Raw genomic sequence first — 24,782 nt, forward strand, 5'->3', positions numbered from 1 at the left:
AGTAGACGTTGTGAAAAAAATTCTTTATCGCAGTTTTTCCTTCAAGGATTAATCAAAATTTATACCAGAATGAAAAAATAGCCTTGCAAAAACAAGTAAAACTAGTTTACATAGAAATAACGTGTCAAAAAGATACACTAAAAATGTTTGAAATCGCTTCAAGGAGATTACTGTGAAACATAAATTTAATTTAGCAACAAAATTACAGAATTAATCAACAAATCAATATAAAAATTGTTTATTCATGCATCAAAAGTGTATTAGATCTAAAAATGAACATAAATGTAGCTTTATTCATAATTAACTGATATTTTATTTTATATAACTTAATTATGTTTTATACAAAAAGGTGATATAATTTAACTTTAGTATGAAAATGATACTTATTTTATGAATTTTTTTTAAAAGCTTAGAATTGTTTGCGCATAATTGTTCTTTAACATATTTCAAATTTTGAAATCAATGTCTATATTTGGTTTAACATAACCGAGGAGTTTTTAGTCAGAAAATGCCAATTACGTTTTCAACATCACTGGATCACAACCCTAAGATTGGTTAGACGCAGCATTCCATTCGATTATTCTTTCACCTTATCTTCTCACAGCTGAATAGTTTTTAGCGGTATAAAAAAACATAATGAAAATTGACCTCATTCATCGCCCATGCAGCTACCAATGATGAAAAATTAAGTTCGAAAACTTCTAAAGTTGAGCTTTCGTGGTTAGGGAAATTCGGGTGACTATTGGGAGCAGGTTGAATTGGGAACGTAGTGTGGTTGTGTGTGTGGAGGGGATGGCCAGGCTGAACCGACTGGGCACGCATCGATCTGACCAAAAAAGGACCCGAGAACACCATCATCCTTGGGGACCCACCTAATAGGAAGATCTCACAGACTAAGGTCACAAAAATGGGCACACCGGACAGCCAGTAAGGACGTGCGAAGTACTAATGCAGACCGATACATCGGATTCCGATGTGTGTAAAATTATAAAAATACCAATGGCCGATATTAGTAATGTCTTCAGTGCCTAATGATCTTAAGTATATCAATATTCAATTAAGAATACATAATTATTACGTTATTTTTCGAGTCGAAATTAATTTATTTTCGATGCCATTTTTTGAAAGCCTCAACCTACTGTATCGAAATAGAATTTATCAATCTGCAGTAACAGTTTAGTTAAGAAAAGTATTTTAAAATAACATTAATAAAAACTATCTTTTTCAAAGAAAATTTAAACTCTAAAATACCAATACATTTTAGTATGCTGCAATTATATAACAAAAACCGTTTTAAATTTTACGTTTGAGTTTAATTTTCTAGATTTTCTCTTTGTAGTTTAATTTATTTAGTTAAATGTTCTTTTGTGCTACAGTTTCTTGCTCCATAAAGTTATGTGCCTCATACATAGGCCATTAGGTGGCTTGTAATATTGACGGTGATGCTAGTATTTGAAGAACGATTTTTCAATGAAAACCCATGTCCACTTGAAATTCTAGATGTTTATATAACAAATAACGAATCTCATTTTTTTATTGCAATCCGAATTTTTAACGAATCCCATTTTTAATGCAATTGCAATTCAAATAGAAAAAATAAATATGCATAGGAAATCAGCCGGGATTTTCTTATATCGATATATCAGGAAATAGATATCGGATAAACCAGAATACCGCTATATATCCCACCTCCATGCTACGTAGGGCTATTACCACCTCAAAAACGGGAATGGGGTCAAACAAAGACGCCAGATGTATTCGTGTTCCGAGGGTTGGTTGGCCGGTGGAGTGGTGTCGGCTCTACGATTAAATAAACATGAGAATACGTTTTGAATGACCAATGAGCTTCCCCTTTCCGTCATCTTGTCCGTACAACGTCCAGAATACACCGTGGCCCACCTTTATAGCTACCTAAAACCTCGATCCGTTGCTAGTTAAACGCTACCCGAGCGTGTATTCTGCAGCCAGGCAAACAACTATATCCATGCGAGTTGAAATTTAATGTAAAAGCAACCGAGTCCGAAGTTTTTCAGGGTTTTTCTTTTAAGGGTATATTTACCTCTTGGAATGAATTCAGTTCCGAGTCATTGTCTCTCCTCATATTTACAGAAAAATGCACTTCGTTTGTCTATTTCATTAAGTTCCATTCTATATCTTTATGTGATCACATTTATGCACGGCTGGTAGTTATGGCTTTTAAGAGGATATTACTAACATTAGTATACAAAATAAATTTAAGAAAAACTTTCGATTACAATTATATATTCGAGGTAGCTGTAAGTGACAACTCGATGAGAATTTTCTCAGACGAAGTAACAAAAACAAGCAGCTGTAACGTGATTATAATGCTTAAAATGAAAAGCATCCATCACGAGTTGACAAGGTGAGTAAATTCTAGAAAATGCCGCTAAAATTACCCTTTTAATTAATTTAGATCATGAATGTTACCATTTCCACCCCTGCGAGGATTTATAGTCCTCTTGGACATGTTAACTTTGTTGTGAGACGATACGTTTAGTCAGTGGCGGCGCGTGCGTATACGCATGTTAGCAAGTGCACACCCAAAGATGAATAAATTATAAAAGAAAACTATTCCTTTGCAACGCGAAGGATAAAAGTACTGTCTGCATATGCAAGAAACATGAGCCTCCGAACGCTACAGCTATCTCCTTTTCGAATTCACCGCTCTACTAGTGTGCGATCCCGTGGCATCATGCCGGGCGCATTTTCGGTCTGTGCGATCCCTTGAGGGAGCTCTGGCGGGACGAGGTAAGCGGGGGGGTATGTGCTGTTCAAAGGGGCGATGGGAGCAGACTCAAAACCATGCGAATGCGCACGCGCATGTTTTTGGTGACTGACTAGCAGGTAGTGTAGTGGTGTAGCCGCCACCTACACTACCTGCGCCCAGGATACTAGTCCGTCTACAGAGCCATCTGTGTAGCCGTTTTCTACACTACTTCCTCATAGGGTGTAAGGAAAAAAAGAATTTCAACTACCGTCACTTGTAAAGGTGTGTTGAGAATAATTATTTTCATACATGCTAATATTATTTCTGTTCATGCAGTTTTAAGGGTAGAGTGAACCAATGATATGTTTTGCTTGCTATGTTATCTATTACGACGAAATATGACGCTCATGGATTAGGATTAACATAATATAATTAAATCATCCTATATCTGCACTAATGCACACCCCAGATAAATTACCACCAGCCGCCACTGCGTTTAGTACATTTTACATTTCGTGTGCCCATTATCATGTCCACGGAAAGTTGTTTCGACACAATCTACTGAAAGCATGTTACTGTTCACCTTTCCTCAGCATACGATTCATATGTTTTCTTACATACGGAATACTAATTCAAACATATTCACGGTATACAATTCCATGATTACCAGGTGAACAAATTTTATCTGAAATTCGATATAAAAGGGTTAATAAACCAATGAAAACGAAATAAAAAATTTGTTGTCAATAATCGAGTTTTAAGGTAAGGTACTTCTTTTTGTATCTTCTAATGTAAGAAATAAGACCTCTTTGGGGATGAATTCTATATTCATGCTAACGAATCAATCAAGGACAACATATATGTCAGATAATTAAATATTTCATACAATAGAAGCCAATGTATCTGACAACAAGGGCATACAAATCATATTGTACCCTAAAACTAGGAATACGGTTAGAAGTTTCGAAATATTCTCCAATAACCAATAGGCTAATTTTGAATATTTGAAGGGAATATACGCAAGGGAATTATTTTCATAATAAACGCATTTCATATTAAATCTTTCTGAATTTACTCATTATTTACATTTCGATTGTATTTTGGTGGCAAACAGAAACCTTGAAATAAAGGATAATAACTTGAAACTGGCAACTAAGACTTATTAGAACCCATTTTACGTTAGGCATTATTTTTTAAATGTTTATATAAGGTGCAAAAATTCACTCTCATTCGTAGAATGATTGTCTACATACCATTAACTTCAGGTCATCTGTATAATACCCGATAGAGGTAACGAATACCTCAAGTATACGCTATCGCACAAGAGGAGTGTATCGATAGATCTGAGATGTGATTTGCTGTAAAGGCTGGATCTTTAATGGTTATTTTGAATACTTTCCTTACATTACCTTAAAAATTACATAAATAGACAATAATGAAGTCTCTACATCGAATCATATGCTTTTTAGGATAGCATAGGATTCAATGTTTCCGGTTTCGTTAACATACGGTTTACGCTTTTGGTATTGCAATTCCCCATGGCCTTTCAAAAAGAACGAGACATATTTTTGGAATCTGTTTATCAGTACCATTTATTTACGGTAATGAGGACTGTCTGCTATGCAATATAGGAAGACGATGGTTTGGTTAAATTGAATTTGAGCCAGATGTATGGAATCAGCTTTCTGAGCAGTTGAATTAGGGTATGAAGTTGATATAGTTGGCAATACTTAGTTGGTGAGTCCCGTTGAAGGTATAATTCAAATACGTCGACACAAAACTTTGGTATGGCCATTCCTAGAATTTAATGGCATTTTCAATTTCCTACCACATTCCACCACCACTATACACCCGTTACTGTATTTGACCCCAATTCTGTTATCAATCGCCACGGATTAATATACCCACTCACTCCAGTCAAAATAATTATTTATATTTTCGCTGAAAATACTTCTCAAATGCCGAATTTTTCCAGCAATTTTCCGGGTCCATGGCTATTCTGACATGCAAAACTCGCATGTTCATATAATAACACTGGGAGAATTTCACTTTAGTTTAGCTACTACCTACGTTTATTTCTTTCGTGTAAAACTATTTTTCATCATATCCACTATATACATCGAATAATTTACCTACCAGCGTGCAAACTTTTCTTCTTGCAACCCACTTTTCGATTATAACGTTACAACATTGACACACAAAAAAAGGCACTTTCTCGATTAACTCAGCATTTTATTTTCACTTAACCGTTCTTCCTATTCCCGATCCCTACAGTTGTAAAACCAACAAATGGAAAATTCAAAATGAACCTACTCGTAAAATAAGTTTCTCATATTAAGGATTATTAAAATAATAGTTGTCTAAAAGCCAATCCTTAAAATTATTATTCGTGATTATAACATTTTTTACAATGTTTAGCCTTCTCTTTTTCACGATGATAGTTCGAATCAAGTTTTATTTTGTGTATTTTTTTTCTCTTTCATATATAGCAAAAGCAATCTCCGTCAATGCTTGAGAAATTCAGTACATGCATGCAATAAATTCACTTAACATATTTTCGCAATTTTTATTTTCGACAATCACAAAAATTCTCATAAAAAATTCTCAATCTTGAACAAACAATATTTTGCCAACATAAATCATATTTCCCTTATTATTAGCAAGCACTGAATATCAAAATATCAGATTCTCCAACTGAAGATCTGATTAAACTATTAATTTATAATACTTTATTAGTAATAAAGAATATATGGACCAACAGTCCCACTCACTAGTAAAATATAATACAATTGTTGTCATTAAAGAAAACATCTAATTATATATTATAAAAATTGTTATTATGGAGGAAAATAGTATCGTAGGCGACAATCGAATGCAAAAATGAAAACTTCGTTTTTGCGTTCTTCAAACATTCGAATATAAAATCCGATATCTTAATTATAAAAACTTTAAATAAGCAAATAAAGAAGCCTTTTCATTGATTCCTTTGATTTTATTATGGCATAGCCATTTTGGGCCTTTTTAAAATGCACGTTTGGAATTTGTTCTGGGTTAGGGTGACCATAATGACTAATTTTAGGGTATTATGGATGGCCTGCTTTTATTCGCTACACATTTTGAACATCGGAAAAATTTTGCCTGGACGTTCTGCCATACATGCATATAGATATCTTTTTAATTCGCTTTAGAAATATCGCACTCATTTAAATTATGATATGCAAATGGTAAATTTATAAAATTGCGAACGTGATAGGATCAATGATTAACTTTTTTATGTACCGAAATCATCAGGCAGCATTCATAGATTGCAAATAATTTCATCACTAAAAATAACCTCATTTATGGTTCATCATCTTTTTTCGAATCATTACAGTTAATTAACAACTCCGTATATTTAAATTGAAGAGGATTAGATCATATTTTTAAAAAACTAAACTGACTTGAACAAAAAAAACTATTTTCATTGCATGATTTTACTCCTTTCCCCAAAAATCAAATATATTTCTGGAGGAAAGAGTAAGGTCACCACTCATGAACGAAGTTGGGATGACGGCTTTAAGGCATCATAACAGGGACAGAGATGGTCTTTGACTCCTTAACAGTTTGCGAGCGCCAACTCAGAGCAATTAAAAGCCATTCAGGGGTCCAGGGATGAGTGCTTTTCCACGGAATTTAATGCGGGATCGTGGGAGGAATATTAGAAGTTCACCATGCTGACATTTGACCACAATAAGGGTTCGAGTTGGAGCCCCATGAATTAACATTTATACCTCCTTGTACCACGTCTGGAAGAGTCATTCAAAGTTTTTTGGCATTTGCAGAGAAATATAAACGCCCCTTTTCCCCAGAAAAGTGGGACAGAGCCTCTCTCGTTTATTTGCGTCTCAGGGCGTGGAGAAGGGCTAAAAGAAGAATTAATAAGTGTCCCCGGCAAAAGAGGCTCGTTTTTATGTTGTTGAAAAAAGGTGAGAATACGACGGAAAAAATTGAGCGTTAACATAATATCTGTCAACGCTTATGACGAATAAAAACCGGCAAGGACGACAAAAAGCTACGAAAATGACAAAAATTACGATCATGGAAAAGTTTGAACCGTTACGTACAGGAAAACTCATCTCTGTTGCTTGTATATAGGTCAGACACGCCCTGAAAATAGTCCATTCCTATCAGGGGCGCAGCCAGGAATTAAGGCTGGGGTGGGGGTTAGGTTCACTAATACCGGTGTGTGTAGTAGTGTGGTATACCCACCAGGATAGGCGAGTTTAGATATGGGTGCGAGATTATTAAATTGCGGAATTTTTAGATAAACGGTTCAAAATTGTGATTTTTACGGCTTTCTGAGGGATATTTTATTAATCCTTACACTATTCTATTCTATTAGTAATATCAATCAAATTAAGTAAAATGGCTTAAACTCAAAAATTTCTCTGAGCTCTGGGGGGGGGGGGGGGTTTAACCCCCAAAACCCCCCGACGCTGCGCCACTGATTCCTATTGAGTCTTACGCTTTCCAATTCATCCAGGGCAATGTAGGTTTTGCTATCTTTGTTACCTTATTGTTTCTATCAGTAAGCATATGGAGTCAATGAAATTGAAGGTTCTACATTTTTATGGTTTCTGATACTCCATTATTAAATAATCCATAAATTAGCTATGACATAATTAGAAAAAAATCTATTTCACTGCATTAAACTTGAATCAAATAACTCAGACATGATATTTTCCAAGATCGTGCACTATCAAAGAAAGCAAAATAATCCAAGCTTGACGATCAATTAAAAGTACAGAATTACATTTCTACAGTTCCACCGTTGGTAAAAAAATATTGAACACATCTAGTTTTATTTTTTACACTCTACCTTCAGGCATCTAAATACGTTCATATGCATTAAAATCGAAATAAATGTTAGATAAATAAAGTAAATATAAGAAATGTAGAAGAGATTTTAAAATAACTAGGTCATAAATTTTATACATAGTAGTAAACGGATCATTATCGGCTTCCCTTTACCAAAGTATTCATTCGTGAATACGGATTGATTGTATCGAAAAATAAATGCACACTATCCTCTTATTTCTGAAACTACGATATTTAACTACATCAAACATTTAGTCTCTCGTTGTTGTTTTATATTCATTCAAGTATTGCGCTGAATATCAAACTGGAATAGGGTTATAAGGACCGATTCTATCAAAGTTTTAATGGAAAGCAATCATTTGGAAAGCTAAAATCGGTAAGAAAAGTGGAGCGTATACCTGATTGCTAAAGCTAAAGCTTTTGCAATTGCTAAAGAACGGTCTAAAAATAAAAATGATCCATGCAACTCATTTTGCAAGCGCTAGATGTAGCATCATGACATAAAAAGACGCCATAACCAATTATATAGACATAATGGGAACACATGAACCGAATAGATTATTCATCTTGTAATGCTTCGCATAGGCCACGTGGCAGCAAAGAGACCATTCTAACAAGGAAGCCTAACGACCGAATAATACCACCTTGTGTTCCTTTTACTGAGCCATACGGACTCGACGATATCAACGAAATAAAGGGGATATGACATTACAGAGCGGAGGAAAAGCGCGACCCACTTTTGCCAAAACCTCTAAAGGTGATAATTTTCTCTTATTTTCTGGAAAATCCGATCCCCTTCACATAAGGGTTTGCCATATATTTTCGCCAAAGTTACCCCGCAAAGCTGGACCAGATATGCCATAAGAGAGATCATTTACTAACTATCCCTACATAAGTGAGATGAAGAATGATTGGGGTGTGCTATCAGTGGCTCCATCTTACGGCGAATCCGTAATATTTATTGCTATAGATGTAGGACGCCGAAAAAGCTTGCTGGAATAAAAATGACTCCGATAAGAGGGCCTGTTCACTCATATTTTTTGTAATAGTAAGTATAAAAATAACGAAATATTGACGGTATATGGCTTACGCGAGTATATGGCTTACATAAAGTTGACATAAAAAATCCTCGCATATTTAAGCACTAAGCTGATTAAAGACATATCAAAATTTACGAAGCTTAATTAAAACAGAACAAAAGGAAGAGATATAGGTAAATACGAGGAATAAACACAATATTCACTGCAGTCAAAAACAACTCAGTACAACCGCAACTGATACAGTTATGAGAAAGCCGTTCCAATTTTTTTATTATTACCTTTTTATTATTTCTATGGCCCTGCACGATCAATACCGTGTCAACATATCAATATCGTGTAGGCAAAAAAAACAATATTTTTAAGAAAAACGGTGCTATGAGGCCCTAAAGTTAGTAATAAAAACCTCTTATGATTTTCGTCTCAAGAATTCCTTAACTTATAATATAATGAAATATATACAGGTCTACGATTATTCTTGTATTCTGCATTGCTTTTGAGTTTCCTCGCTCAAAAGGTCAACAAAAAACATCTCCAACCGTGAATTTATTGGAAGAATTATTCTACAACTTTGAGAAGATTTGGAAAAACGGTCCAAATAATTTCCTGGTCCAAATTAATTTACGTAATATCACCGAGAAGAAATGAGAGCAATCCTCAAGTTAAGAAACGAAACAACAATCTCATTTGGAAGATCGAAGTCACAAAAGAGACAAATTAACCAGCTAACCAACCCTGATGGGGAAGTATCCTCCGAGATATCCCTGTCGCAGAGGGAGGCTGAGGAGAGCGAATTGGGAGTACAAACGAGACATCAAATGACAAATTGGTTCTCCTAAGAAGCACTGCGTCCGTCCCAGAGGATACTCCCGGTCACGCGGTGGGAGTTGAGAAGTAGCTCTACTACCCCCCAACCTGTCGTTTTTTCCTTTTTGTGTACACCTAGCGTGCTATAAGTTCAAACTTTTACGTAAAATTATTCAAGGCACACAAAGCATATTATTTCAAGGCATAATCTTTTCAATTCCTCACCTCATTATGGCAATGGAGATATGTATCATTGTACTTTTTTCTTGGAGGTCTTCTCAGCTACTTTATTCTTGTTCCTTTCGGGAAATAATGCACCTGAGTCATTTTCACTTCTTCCCCTGGGAGGGTTATCAAGAGAGTGAGTTGTACACAGGTATAACACGCTTCACTTTTAACTTGAATAGTATATGGCGATTGCCACATTGTAGTGAAAAATTGAATTTTGGCCGGAAGACGTTCACCGTTGTACATTGGAAGCATGGCCTCATAGAAGTCACATAGAAGTCACAGAACTACAATCGATTTCTAGTCGAAACGAAAGCTCAGGTTTTCAAACAAAATGAAAATTCGAACCATAAGACAGATTCATCGACGGTTCTTTAAAGAAAAAGTTTGTGCAAATAAATGTTTATGATGCCTACAAAAAACACTCTAAATACACGTTTACGATGCAGAAAAAATCCTTGAAAAGCTACTTACAATAGATACGTGAATGATTATTATTATTATTTATTACTAAGCAAAGGTTCAACGAATTAACGGGTATTTAAGAAAAAAAATCAGATTTATGAACTAGTAATAGGTCGTACCTGCAATGACCCAGTGCTTATTGAAAACGAGTAGGTACATAAAATATTTCATAACCATTTTAGTCGACCAAATTTTATCGCAGTGTAAAATCTAACTAATTGGTCTAACAATTCATCAAATAGAAAAAAATTAAGCCAGACTCCTTTTTGGGACCGGTCATTACACCTGAATAGGGTAGTTTCCTTCATCAAAGAAAACAAAAGGCAATAATTGCGATTCGTTACCCACCATTAGTGTATTCATAATATACAAATTATTTCGTTTTATAAATGCCGGTGTAGACGAATGGCAATGGTCCATTTTTATCCTCATTTGAAAAGGGCCAGATTGGCGCCCATGCGATGCCACTCCACGTGACGTCACAGGGACCTAGTTTCTATAGGATAAGATAGGAGTTATACGTCGTCTGAGGTTACCAATGCATGCATGAGGCGCAGAGCTCAGGGAAACATGTCTTAATAATCACTTATTAAAACTGGCTAAGGTCGGAAAGTTTTCCTCGTTTGATAAGGTATAAATAATCCTTATTTAAGCCAAGCGCTACCAGGCGGCAGGGCACTAGGCTACCCGCTGGCAGCCTGCGACGTATCAGCGCTAAGCCTCGCCTCAAGGTCACCTCAACGGGCGGAGGGGGAACCAGAAATACGACGTACGGAGAGATTTCCCATCATTCCTACTAACGCGTCGCGTTTTCGCGCGCTTGAAAATTTTCACTTTTCATTTAATCGCGAAAAATAGATATTACCATTTAAAAATATAAAAGCGTGAAATACGTACTCCAGGAGTAATAATCTTTCGATTAAGGCAATAAAAAAATAATAGGAAACCACCCTATTATAAAAATTTTTCATATTGTCGACTTAAAAAAGCTGCTGGATCAGATTTAACAAATTCAGGTCTTTTAAACAATAACATGGTAGGCATGGTAGATGTACACTGTCACGTTTTCAGTCCAAGCTTGGCAAATGGGGTACTTTATTTAAAATTTACTGTTCCCATTTCACAAAAAAAGCAATCTACATGATATTCACAATTACGGTCTACTTCTTTGAAACAACTGTAAAAAGGAGACGATTAAACTTTCTGGGCAAAAGAATATTTTAGCGACAGGCCATAGGTTCTAGGATCTGGAACAGAAGAAGCTCTGAAAATCTTTATCACTCCAACTTTTCAGTCTATTAATATAACAATAAACCACCACTATATTTACAGATACCAAAAAATTCTACCTCACAACAAATCACTACGCGTTTTTATATAATTACATCTGGCAGGAATTCGTACTATTTCTATAAATATGTTCATTAGTTACCTGACTCCACGCTCCCAGTCTGCAAGGTACTGCGATGGCTATAACTGGGCCAAGCTTTTGGCTTCACCTAAAGTTTCAATCCTCAATAGCTATTTACCTATCCATGTTAATTTAAAAATATGTATGAATCAGTAAATATAATATTATCCCTATGATTGGCGAGAGGGCTGCGTCCTAATAAGGAAGAGAACAGAAAAAAATAGAGACAAGATGGCGGGCGGGCGTAACGGAGAGGAATAGAGAAAATGGATCCGTCTCTTAATTGTGATGGACGACCCAACTCCTGGCTGAGGGGGGTGGGGTGACCAAAATCATCCGTTTTACCCCTGTAAACGTCTCCGTTTTAATGGTGGGCAATGTCTCCTTCCACCCGCGATCCATTTATTTTCTTCACGTGGATCCTGGATCTTAAGCGTGACGCACAAGATGCTTAATCCTTCTGAATAAGAATTAAAAGGAAGGAAACATACCAGCCGACTTAAGGAACTGCAATCAAACTGAAGAGGGCGCCACACATCCGGAATATATTCCTACTTATAACATTATTTGCGTGATTATTTTTACAATTATGGAGAAATACACACAATTACGGCGAATTACGACCAATTATCATTGAAATAAAAAAAAACTTAAGTAAGATATCGAGACAATCAGAAATTAACATATTATTTTATGTGAGCGGATACTAATAAAACATATCCGTCTTGTTTTCCCTGTGCATCAGTAACTTGATTCATAACATTTTGAACTCACAAACATGTTGCAAGATTATATGAGATATTAACTTTTACGAATGAGATACATGGTAACTTAAGCAAAAGAAAATATTCGCCTGGATATATGTATAAAATTAAAATATTTACGAATATATTCATTTATAAGAATTAAACTTCGTCATGGATAACATCTCAAAATCTGGAAGCAAAAAAAACAAATTGATAAGCCAAAATGTGGATTTAACACAGGGGCAGACGCTATCTCATGCATGACGGGATTTATAAAAAAAGGGGGATGTAGAAAAATGCTGTTGATACATTGCATTACTAAGTGGCAGTCTTTTGGAGATCACAAAATTACCAAAGTCTGCATAAATACTGCTGGGTTCAAATTATCATCGAGTAATTATTATCCCAATATACCGAGACTATGAATAAGTACTGAAGCCTCTGATTACTAAATCGTTACACATCAGTGGGTTGCCATCAACCGGTTTGAATCTAGGGGCGGATTCAACATCAAATTTGAGGGGGGGTCACGACCTGGGCTCGGGAAGTATGGAATACCCCGCGGGAGAGAGGGGCGTTTTTACTATTAGGAGTGCAAAAAATACGTTACATACAATTCAAACTCCTCTTACGCTTGAGAATTGTAGCCAAACATTTGCATGTATGTGCACTATCTTTACTCCTTTAAAAGCGTACAAAAACTACTAAACAAATAATGTTTTTTTATTGATCGAATTTCGGGGGAGTACGACTCCCGTGACCTCCCCTCTAATGGTTCCACTTTTTGCAGCCCGAGAAAAAGTCCTGTCTACAAATCCCTATGAAAAACGCCAGCTCCCACAAGATTTTGGAATTTGAGTGGACACTAGGATGAGTGAGAGGGATAAATGAGAACTGAAGACAGAAGTAATGCATTCACATCCGTAGGCGGAATGAGAAAAGTTTGCAAAATGATAATGAAAGAAATAAACGAAAGGACTAGAATTTGACAGGGAACATTTGATGGAGGCGACATTAAGATTAATGCGAGAGACGTCACAAGTTGGGAAAAGCAAAAATTCGTATTTCGAACTCGAGCTTTATGAGGTGAGAACGCCAGAGGAGAACCATCAAAACTAAAACTTTTCTGACAGTAATTTTTTTCAGTGATTGTGAGCATAAATATATAGGGAAAGAATTTAGCTTAGGGAATCTAACACGCCACCACACCTTGAATTTAAAACTTGAAAAACTATGAGGCTAGTGTCAAAACTATTTCTATTCGATTCTGGCAAAATTTTGTGATTGAGAAAGAAAAATTTGGATCATTAAATCAGGTTTGTTCATGACTCAAGATCTTAAGGGAATACCGAAAGAGAGCTGAAAAGTTCATCCCGCAAATAACTAAAGGCTTGTGAACTTCACACAATCGACCTTCGTCAGCCATGATGGTGTCGGAGGTAAATTTGTCGACTCCCAAACCCTAGGTCTACGATCGAGGATCATCCTAAGTAAGTAACCATAATCTAATAGAGACTAACGTCTCGGAGTATAGGTCTGAGAACGATATGCAAAATTTTTTGTTAAAGTTTCAATATATTTCTCATATCTAATTTCTTGAAATATATCGAAACGTTGGCGAACGATATTGCATATCGTTCTCAGACCTATACCACGAGACGTTAATCATCATTAAAAATTGAGGTCAAGCAAAAGAAATCGAGTTACCATTATCCTTGGCATCGCTGTTTATCGTCACACATTGTTATGTACTGAAAAATAATAGAAAGGCCATAATGCTTAAATGGTATGAAATCCATGATTCTAAATTCGGGGATACAGGATATTAACTACATGAATCATGGTAAAAGTCTCATTTCATTTTCTGGTAACCCTCATGGATGCCTGAGAAAGTTCGCTAAAATATTACGAAAGCGCAGAAATTAACGGGAGGACTCGCATTCTACGGCGGGATTTTATAGGTTATCTTCAAGTATGTCACCCGCATGAGAACCCAGGAACGTAGCTTAAAGTTCGATCTACAGGGACACCGTCCTATCCTGATACTTGATAAACGAATGGAGTTTGACAAGGACTAAAATGCCGTGCGAATGTTTTAAGGGAATAAAAGGGGCTTCGGACCGTAACAGCACATCTCATGGTGGACTTCTGCTGGTGGTTGTTTTTCTTCCCATGGTATTGACCATTTATATCACCCAAAGAACCTTATTTCGCACTTAAGACACGAAGTTGGTCTTTTCCACCCAAGGATTTATGAAGGAAGTTGTCCAAAACTTCACCAAGCAACCACCGCGATTAAGAAGCTTTGGAACATGGGAAGAGAGAAATGAGGCAGTTTTTAACTTTCGTAGAGCCCAGAAAGGAAAGCATGGAAGGGAAAGCGTCGGCACTGCAAGCATCACTTCCTATGGAAATAATGCTCTACAGCCGCATCGATTTATAAAAAGTTTCGAACGTGACGAAGTGGAATATTTCCATATTGGAATAAATACTTGCAATTTTCCACGATTATAGATTATAATTAGATATATACGATTAGGTATATCATCATCATTAGTCAACAATCCTAAGATTGATTTGATGCAGTTTTCCTTTACTCCCTCCAATGTGCTAGCCTTTTCATAGCGACGTATTTCTTTTTTTTGCATTCTTTATTATCTGTCCTATGTTACTGATTCGGGGCCGTCCCTTGCCCTTCTTCCCTTTCACTTGTCCTTTTACGATTTTTTTCACCAGGCCATCATGTCTCAAAATGTGGCCAGGTAAGTCATTCCGTATTCCGCTTAAGGTTTTTAAAAGACTTCTCTTTTCTCCAACTCTTCGTAGCATATCCTCGTTACTCACACCGTCAATTAATTTTACCTTTATCATTCTTCGGTCGAATTGAAAGAGTGGAAATATTCGATAGCACCACATTTCGAATGCTTCCACTCTTGAATTCTCTCCTGCTGTCAACGTCCAAGCCTCGCTTCCATAGAGAAACATACTCCATATTTAGCACCAGATGATTAGGTTTATATTATAGATATTTCCACGATTGTATTTTATAAAAAATAGGCATCATTATATGATTGCATATTGTCGATGGTGATAAAAAATAATTCATTCCAAAGTCTTATTTGCATACACGGCTTATAAAATGTAAAGTGCCATCACAAGACTCGGAAGAAGCATAAATTGTTATTACATTATTGAAAGAAAACACATGCAATATTCCACAATGATTAACTCTTACTCCCATCCTACGTTTCCATGTTACTACATCATGTTCAAGATACAATATAGTTACTACTGTAAAACTCTACTACAAAATACTACATTGTACCTAGAAGAATATGTTGCGCATCGAAACCTACGTCGAGAGTGAAATTTTATAATCGTGAAAAATTGCATGTGTTTTCTTACAATATGGAAAAATTCCTCTCCATCACATTAATTTTTTTCTGATTTTGTTATCACAGTTGTATGCCATTATTATATATTATTCATTTTGCGCGTATTGTGTTTATATCATCAAATAATCCCCGACAAAGATCCTTAAATAGGTTATTGATAGGAGCCATTAACAGTGGATTCTATCGTCACCCAAGCTTTCGGGTATTGAACAAGGAGAAAGTAATGATATGCAGAGGGAGTAACTATGTAATTTTAACAGAGGAATGGATACCACTTATTTTCGCTATTACTATGAGAAAATTGCATTTACCTGTGTGTCTCCCAATAGTGCGGGTAAGGGCGTGATTCCTTTGGCTATAACCCACACCGCAGTCACCACCACAGGTATCCCTGCAAGAAGTGGAAAGAAATATAGAGTTAATACTGACAACAATCAATTAACAATGATGGAACAAGAGATCACGGGTCTGTTATGGCCGAATGAGGTAAAGTTCGCACAGTTTTAGAAAAAATTGGCATGATTTATGAAATCTACTGGCATGCATGTCATTGGGATTTTTTTTCCGTTTCCCAGAGTAATAGTGAAGTGCAGATTTCAACGTTTTGGCTTTTGGCTACTTCGCAGCCACTTAGAGTGCTCTTTGTTATGGGGATGTGTTATATGTTTGCTATGAGGATAAATAGCTACGGGTAAAAACCTTTAGCTGGGGTGGGAATCTTTGGAAAGTAGGAGAAAAAGAAACCGACTCTGCGGTATGTATAAAATATACAAAGGGGATAAAGCATGGAGGGAATTAAGCAATGAAGTGGGAAAACCTAATTTCATTGGTAGGAATGATCATCAGTTCAAAATCAAATGCCGGGCGCAGAGGACCTGTGTAAAAAAATTTCAAACCTGAATAAAGCAATTGAAGATTGGAACAGATTGCCTGCAGAGTTATTAGAGCCCTTTCCTAGTAATGTAAAAATATTTAAGAAAAAGCTGAAAAAGTATTAATTTTTTTAGAAATTTTAATTAAATTTTAAAATTTGTACAACTGTCTAGTTGATATGTGACTTTGTGGGGATGTTGTGTTTTTCTTTTTTGTATATACATGTTACCACCTGGCCAGTTGCCAAATTGTAACTTATGCAATAATAATAAATAAAGAATGTTATTGAGACTTTAGGACTAACCGCAATAGAATTGACGATCATCCGCAAGCTATTACACTTGGTACGAGAATGAAAAGAAGACTTAGTTGACTTCCACTGATTTATTTCGTCGGTACGACTTGTTTCGATCCAGAGAGGTTTTCAAGTACTTGATGCCTAAACATGCCACAAAAAATAATAAGAGCATACCACAAAAAATAAGGTACACGGGAAAAATCTTTTATAATGATGATTGCCTAACCAGGTGTAATATAAATGCACAAATACAGATTCAGAACAATTAAACATGATATCAAGAGTTCATTAATGCTTATCCTTCGGAACTATAAACCAAGCAAACTCACTCATAACAAACTGAAAATCAGGGAACTGTGCCGTCTAGAAACATAATCGCATAACCACAATTAGTAAACACTGATCGCTAGCTTACTATTTTAACTCGTACGTTGCAGTCAACATGCATGAATAAACAATAGTTTTCACAAACATTTCATTCGCATGATAGGCCTCGAGTATCAGAATAGGCCTCCCTAACTCTCAAATAGGGTGTCCAATCAAAAAAACTTGCAGATTTCAGATAAATAATTATAATATCGACCAGTATTGTCACTGTACGACATTTTTATGTCTACCAAAAGATGTCTCACAGCAACAGAATTGATCTTTATTAAAATTGTTTATGAAAAATCTGCAAGCTTTTTTGATTCAACATGAAGCAATTTCACGAGTCACGCCTCAAACTATCCATTCTATCATATAGGGTATCTAAGAGCCTCAATCAAGTAAACAAGTGTGACTAAAGCCCGGTTTTAATAAATAAATACAAAAAAAATTATCCGTGGAGAACACAGCCTGAGATTCCAGCATCCATTCGTCAGTCAAAAGAAAACAATAGACAAAAATAGTATGGTGCTCGGTGAATTTAGCACGAATACTAGGGCGGGCTTGGGTCGATTTTGAAATATAGGGGAAAAATATTTATGAAGCTTTTGAGCACGCAGGACATTAGGAAGAGAACTGCATTAGCAAAGGAGGCGTTCATGGACAGGAAGGAGCATCTGAGAGCTTCGCTATGTAAGGATTTAAAGAAAAGTTTAGTGAAGAGTCTGATCTGGAGTGTAGCGCTTAACGGTGCAGAAACGTGGACACTTGGGTAGGTGGACGAGAGAGGACTCGTGCCATTGGAGCTGTGGGTGTGGCGAAGAATGGAGAAGGTGAAGTGGACGGAGAGGAGGAGGAAGGACGAAGTGCTGGATATGATAGGTAAGGAGAGGCAGCTTTTGGATGAGATGTGGAAGAGACAGAAGGTATGGATGGAGCGAGTACTTAGCGAAGAAGGGATGTTGAAAACAGTGTTAGAGAGAAGAATGTTAGGCAAACGAGGGAGAGGAAGGAAAACTAGGAAAAATAGGATTTTTAGATGGAATGAGAGGGAGTAGGTCTTATTGTGAATGGAAGACGGATGTGCATGATGAAAGGGGAGGTTTCCGGAATTCTTCTTAAGCACTCCATGGAAACCTACCTTAATCGGTGGAATACTTTTATAATATCATATTTATTATTTATGGGCGTTGAAACCGCATTATGTTAGTTATATACGTGAATTAAGGAAGAAGACACCTTGTAATGAAAAAATTACGGGGCTATGATATGGAATTGATAAATGTATAGGGAATTTGTTTAGAAGGATGATAGAGGGCTTCTAGTCTATGCTAATTTTTTTGAAGCTCTGAAGCTTATTTTGTCGCCAATTCCAATTTTATATTCATTGGTGTTTATTAATAGAAAAGGCCTTAAAAACGGCGCCTCTTTACTTAGTAATTAATTAGCCCATGGGTTAAATCTGTCCACACTGGATCTCATACGCTCGCCCCGTATTCTAGGTGCGACCTAACGAGACCGAAGTAGCACATTTCTTTCTCTTTTTCGTCCAATTGTCTATCCACAGAAATCTTGACGTATCCTAGTTTCTTCACGGCTCTGCCAAAAATGTTTCCTACATCTAGAGCATCATTTTGAAAACTCACAATTTTTAAAGCGTACGACGGAAATGACAAAATAAATATTACGGATCGGTAAAGGAATTCAATTTTTCCAATAAACAACAAAGGACTTCTAAGTGGGACTACGCATTTTAATACCTCCTACACTCATCATATTTTCTTTGTTCTTGGTAACGGTTCTCAGAACACTCCTCGCTAATATCACTCACGCACAAGAAGGCTTGAAAAGTTTTACGAAGATTAAATGAAAATCGTGTTCTTCGCAAAGACCTAAGTTTTTTCAGGGACTGTAAAACAATATTTGAAAGTCATTTGATGAAAAAGATATTGTACTTCAAACCTAAGTCTGCACAAAGCATATGCCTAGGATTTCAATTCCTAATATTGAATTTCAAATCTCGAAATGAACGGTGACAATCACGGTGCGCAAGGCATTCAACGACATTCAGATATTCAGAAACTGTTGTGACTGCAAATGGGAACGACTCTTTCATCCTTAGGATTTCAAGACGCCAACGTACGGAGGCGTATTGAAGAAGTTTTTCCATTATTATTTGATCAATGCGAGCTCGCCGACACCAACGACCAGAGGGAAACGGATTAGGTGGACAAAAAAGAGATATTTGACGTGGGTGTTTTTAGTTTTCTTTTAGTTTAATCAACAAGGCACGAACAAACAAATGAAATCGCTGAGTCAGAGATGAAAACGAATCTTAATATTTTTAGAAACTTTCCAAGGGACTCATAGCCGATTTCAAGCAGTAGGAACAGTACCGAAAAGTAACTCATTTACATTTATTTAATCTTTTTCCAAGGTTTATAATTTTAAAACACTTTCTACTAATTCCTGCCCAGGAAATATATAAAATATTCCTTATCAGCTTTCAGCCTAGTGAGGGTATTTTTGAACATTTAAAACTATGCAAGGGACTCCATACAAGAAACTATTCAAAAACAGATCGTTACAAAAAAATTATGAGGAAAATTTATTCAGAAAGATAATTGGCAAAATGTGGCATTAAAAAAAATATATAAACAAGCAAAATCGTAGTTTGCTCTTTTTGACGAAAATGGTTCTAAAGTTAAAAAAAATAGTAAGAAACTTATTCCACCGTTCACAATTTCACAATTCTTTTCATAGTAATACTAAGTTATGCGAGGGAATTGATGAAAAACGTAGCATATAAATTGTTTTTTTTGTCTTCTTAGGATTAATTTCCCCGGTGAAATGGATGAATATAAGTGGCAATAATGAACTTCAACAAAGCAGATGAATACAATGACATAAAAAATACGAATGCATTTATTCAGCGAGGGTTAATAGGCCTCTACGGCCAATAAGATGGAGTTTTGTGGCATAATATATTGCTACAATTTCACTGCAATTTCTAAAACGTTTTTTTTTTCATTATTATAGGGACATTGCCATCTCAAATGAAAGTATATGCCTTCTTGCGCAATGCCATTCATCGATATCAGTAAATTTTTATAACCCTATAATCCCAAATAATTTGCCGTCTAAAATCAACAGGATCGCTACTTTTGAAAATTTAATGCCAGATAATATCACAAGTATTCAATTCCACCATCGTTTGGTTCTCAATTTGATAGTCACCATTATTCTGTACAGATGAAAAAACTGCCAAAGGATATGTAAACCAGGAATATAGTGTTAATACATCTATATGAACTTTGTTTCAATGTATTCGAAACATGTTTTCTCTTATTGATACCCTTTGACTTTAAAACTTCAGGCAACCATGATTAGAATCACTTTTAACGGCAATTTCTTTTAAGGTATCCGTTGAAATTATATCATTAATTATCACTTGGTAATATTGGTAAAATTATGCAGAATTACCTGATCCCTTTACAACTCCCAACTGCCAGCAGCAATTGCTATCAAGTCCATTTACCCCGCCCTACTTAGAGGTTGAACGTTAGCGTCTGCAGTTAATGCATACCCATGAAAAACAGGTGCTGGTCCTCTTCCAGAAGATTAGTCCGCTATATATTCCTTAAGCTCGCCTTCTTACGCCACCGAATAGCGCCATGAAAGACTCCTCTTCCGAGAGCAAGGAATTGGATTTCTCCCTCACTGTTATTTTTTCCGTTCTGACGCCGGAGAACGCTTTGCCGCCAGATTGCCTCGCAACGGAGCCTAACAATTAGATCTGCTCAGAAGCGTATTTTGAATCTCGGTCCCATTAAAACAAAAAATTAAAATTAAAACACGGCGCGGAAGAAAGAGAACGCTAACTGTTATTTCATGCCACGCGACTCCGAGCTGGAGTCGCATGTATCACGGTGATGAATTAAAAAAAGAATCTTCCACCATTGTTCCACACGAATGAGAAAGAAAAAATATATATCTTTCATTTTGATTTTTCTATCTAGCACTACGGAGGGTGTCATCGCGCCTTCGCGTGGAGCGATTTGGAGATTAAATTAAGCCTGAGGGCGGATGAGACACGGCTAAGTAAAAGGTACTGCGCAGAGCTCAAAGCGAGTTGGTCCATACGACTGATGCATTTATTTAGGAGGAAACAGGATTAAAACGGTCGTTTTGTTTCACATTCCCACTGCTACGGTGCTTTTGTCGACTGAAATTTTACTAATCCACTGCTAAGTTTTCTGTGGACACTAGATTCGACTTGACAGCTATTGGACGAGCGATATAATGGAATAAAAATGAGGAGTCAACGCAAACCAAAATATCACCGTCACTATGAAAGTAGTAACTCCATGTAATCAACGCGTACTTGTTATCAGCAGGGAGAATTCACGCTTCGAAAATAAATCTGAAACACAAGCACTGTAAGAATGATTGAAAAAGTGCATATAGGGTACTTGTAGAGCTCATTCAATTTTTTCATGTTGGCGCACTAAGCTACCTATATAAACAAAGATAAAAACCTACCACAATTGGTAATAATAAAAAGAGTAAAAGAGCTCATTTTACATCTTATTTGTCCATGTTGCGATGTCCCGGACTGGGTTCAGCCTAGCTTCACGTGGCACAGTGTGCGTCGTTAGGCTATCATAATCCTATTTTTGTCCAGCGATTATTTTAGAATAGCAATGGGACTTCTCAGATTTATTTAAGCGTTCACAGCTAGTCATCCGTTTATACTACGAACCATTTTGCTAAGTTGAATATAAAATTAAAATGTATTGATAATCACTGTATCATCTTGGCAACTCAAAAGTATTTCTCACCACAATTATCAAGCAATAGGCGGCCACATTGAGAAATATCTTCCATTATATTCACCGTTCACCAAATATCAATACAAATTTAGGCCCACGGTAGGTAAATAAAGTTTTAGCGTGGGAAAAATTCGATTCGATTTCAAAGCTCGAAATAGCTAACTTTTTCATTTTCAATGATGGTAAATCCATAGTCCAGCATTAACTCCAATAACTAATAATCTCCACTTCAATTAGGATGAGTATTGGCAGTAAGTACATTGAATCCCATTCGATCTCGGCCTTCTGTTCCTTCAGTTAAAATTAATATTGAACTTCCCCCCCCCCCCCCACATGGCAGACATGCACACTGCCTAAAGCTAGCAACAGATATCAAACGGGTAAAAGACCCTATGACAGCGAAATTCTGTTTAGTGCACGGTTGCTAATAGGTAACTAAAATTCTGTGTTCTCATTTCCATCAATGCAGTAACCTACATATCTTGGCGTTATCCCCACATCAGTTGGCCAAAAATAGTATGAAATCATTTATAGTACACCTGAGTTTCTTGTTTAAAGTGAAAATTTGAGCAAAATTCCTGCGTTTTAATGAAATAAAAATACTATATATCTAACAACAGGCACTCATTGCATGCAATAAAAGGTCAATATTGTCTATCTCCAATGTAAGGCAAAAAATAATTCATATATATGATATGATTCAACTTACAATAAGATTGACAGAAGGGAAAGGCACGTTTTTCGTCGTAACATTGCATTCGCCTTTCATCAACCGATTGATTTTAGAGATAGCAATTTTTCATCCGACTGAGCTGCAATGCAAGTTACTTAACGTTTTGAGGTGCTCAAACTCTCGTGTGATATCGCAGTAATTTTACTCTCTGACTGTAATCACATCTGCATGGCATTAGCTGAGAAAATGTTTCAAAATTCTCTCTTGAAAATATAGGATGAGCGTGATACTTTCGGTCGTTTCAAGATGGCCAAATGAGCAATTTCTTAAATCTTTATCACACGATTATTCTTACTTTCCTTCAGAGCGATATGATTTTAGCGACCGAAAGAGTGATCGCTCGAGTCACCATTATCTGAATCACTCGGTCATACCTATGGTTCCCTTCTCCATTGCTCTTCCCACTTACTTCGGGTGCCACTGGTGCTCGACGCAATTTGTAAGTTTGTGTAATATTTCACCGCCATTCACGCGGCAGGGTTATAAATATTACACATACCGCTTTGCACGGCTTTATCGCAGGTTTGAGGCTCTCGACCGGTTGTGGCTTCTTGAAAGTTCTTGCTCCCTCGCGTTGCCATCCATGGACCTTGATGGACCGCGAGGGCTTTACACCTAGTACCATGAGCCTCGGTATAATAGGGTGGTTTCCTATTATTTTTTATTGCCTAAATCGAAATATTATTATTCCTGGAGTATGCATTTCACGCTTCTAGATTTTTAAATGACGACATCTATTTTTCGCGATTAAATGAAAAGTGAAAATTTTCAAGCGCCCAAAAACGCGACGGCTAAGTATGAATGGTGCGAAAACGCCGTGTGACGTCATTCTGGTTCCCGCTCTCGAAACTAAGGAATTAAAGATCCTGGATAGCGTAGTGGTCTGTGCATTGGCCCGGAAAGCCAAAGGTCCGTGGTTCGATTCACGGTGCAGGGGAAATTTTTCTCATGGCAAGTCTTGTACAAGTTGCAAGTTGTCTCTTAATGATGTATTTCAAATCAAATGTGTGCTACGATGAGGCCTCAAAATGGTGAACTTCTTGGAAACGACTGAAAATTTGGATGACCAGTCCAAATAAGGGAGGATGTTAGTGTAAAATGTTACTGAATTTCAAAGAATGCGATAGCATTCATCTATATATACATGAGGTACTCTAACTAAAACCCCAAAATCTGTAAGAGTTTAAATAAGCTACATGGTCGAAAACTGAAATTAACAAAAGGTTTTCGTTTCAAAAGACTTTAAAGCGGCCAGTCAAAAACGAATGAGTATAGTAGCGGTAGCGAAAGAGACAAGGAAAGAGATGCGTATTGTATTGAGCAGATTGCTATGAGTGACGGTGCAATATAATATGAAAATCATACTCACCCCATCCGATTAAAACGTAAACCCTGAGTTTGATGTTCTCCGCTTTGAAGGTTTCCACCACTAGCATGTACAAATAGAGACCTGAAAAGGATAAAATGACCGTGATAGTATTTTACCGTTTGAAATGATACATTTTCGATGATTAGGCTCATGACTTAGGCCACTATTTCCAGAAAATATTAGAATACTTCGCAGAACAAAATAAATAATTAATGAGCATACTGACCTTCAACGAACATCCAAAAGAAATTCGTCAGATGAAAGTAATGCAGGACTATGACCAAAATGACACAAGTTGTACTGTCCGTTTTGGTACTAATCTGCAATTCAGAAGTAAAAAATATTAGGTGCAATGCCACCTCACTTAGGGTTAACAACTCATTTAGGTAGTGGCTTACCTCAAGAGTCAATGTTAGTATCCACGTAAAATCCGCTAGCATATACGTGCACATTAGGTTGGTGTGGATCGTATTCCTCAAGCATCGCAGGTCTCTGGGAGTGCAGATCGAACGGTGAAGGAAGCATGAAAAGGAGTTAAAATTAATTGTTATGAAAAAGGCTTTTGTGATTTCGAAAAAGGAAATATTTTTACAAATGTATTTACAAAAAATTACCAAAAAACGTACTTCGCGGATTA

The 24,782-nt window shown here is 36.5% G+C and overlaps 1 protein-coding gene across 2 annotated transcripts in view; it reads right to left on the bottom strand.

Annotated features, from left to right (window-relative positions):
* The window catches only part of LOC124158978 (diuretic hormone receptor-like), a 326,846-nt gene that overhangs the window by 85,472 nt on the left and 216,592 nt on the right, over nt 1–24,782 (bottom strand). For both annotated transcript variants that reach the window (XR_006864891.1, XM_046534428.1), the window contains exons 5-8: nt 24,544–24,637; nt 24,372–24,465; nt 24,146–24,226; nt 15,986–16,065 (exon numbers count right to left, since the gene is read on the bottom strand). Coding sequence is in view for 1 of the 2 variants with exons in the window: in XM_046534428.1 (XP_046390384.1) it covers nt 15,986–16,065; nt 24,146–24,226; nt 24,372–24,465; nt 24,544–24,637 (349 nt within the window). In the remaining variant the exon portion in view is untranslated. The remainder of the gene's footprint in view (nt 1–15,985; nt 16,066–24,145; nt 24,227–24,371; nt 24,466–24,543; nt 24,638–24,782) is intronic.

The sequence above is a fragment of the Ischnura elegans genome, chromosome 5 (assembly GCF_921293095.1).
Source record: "Ischnura elegans chromosome 5, ioIscEleg1.1, whole genome shotgun sequence".
NCBI classification, from domain to species: Eukaryota; Metazoa; Arthropoda; class Insecta; order Odonata; family Coenagrionidae; genus Ischnura; species Ischnura elegans.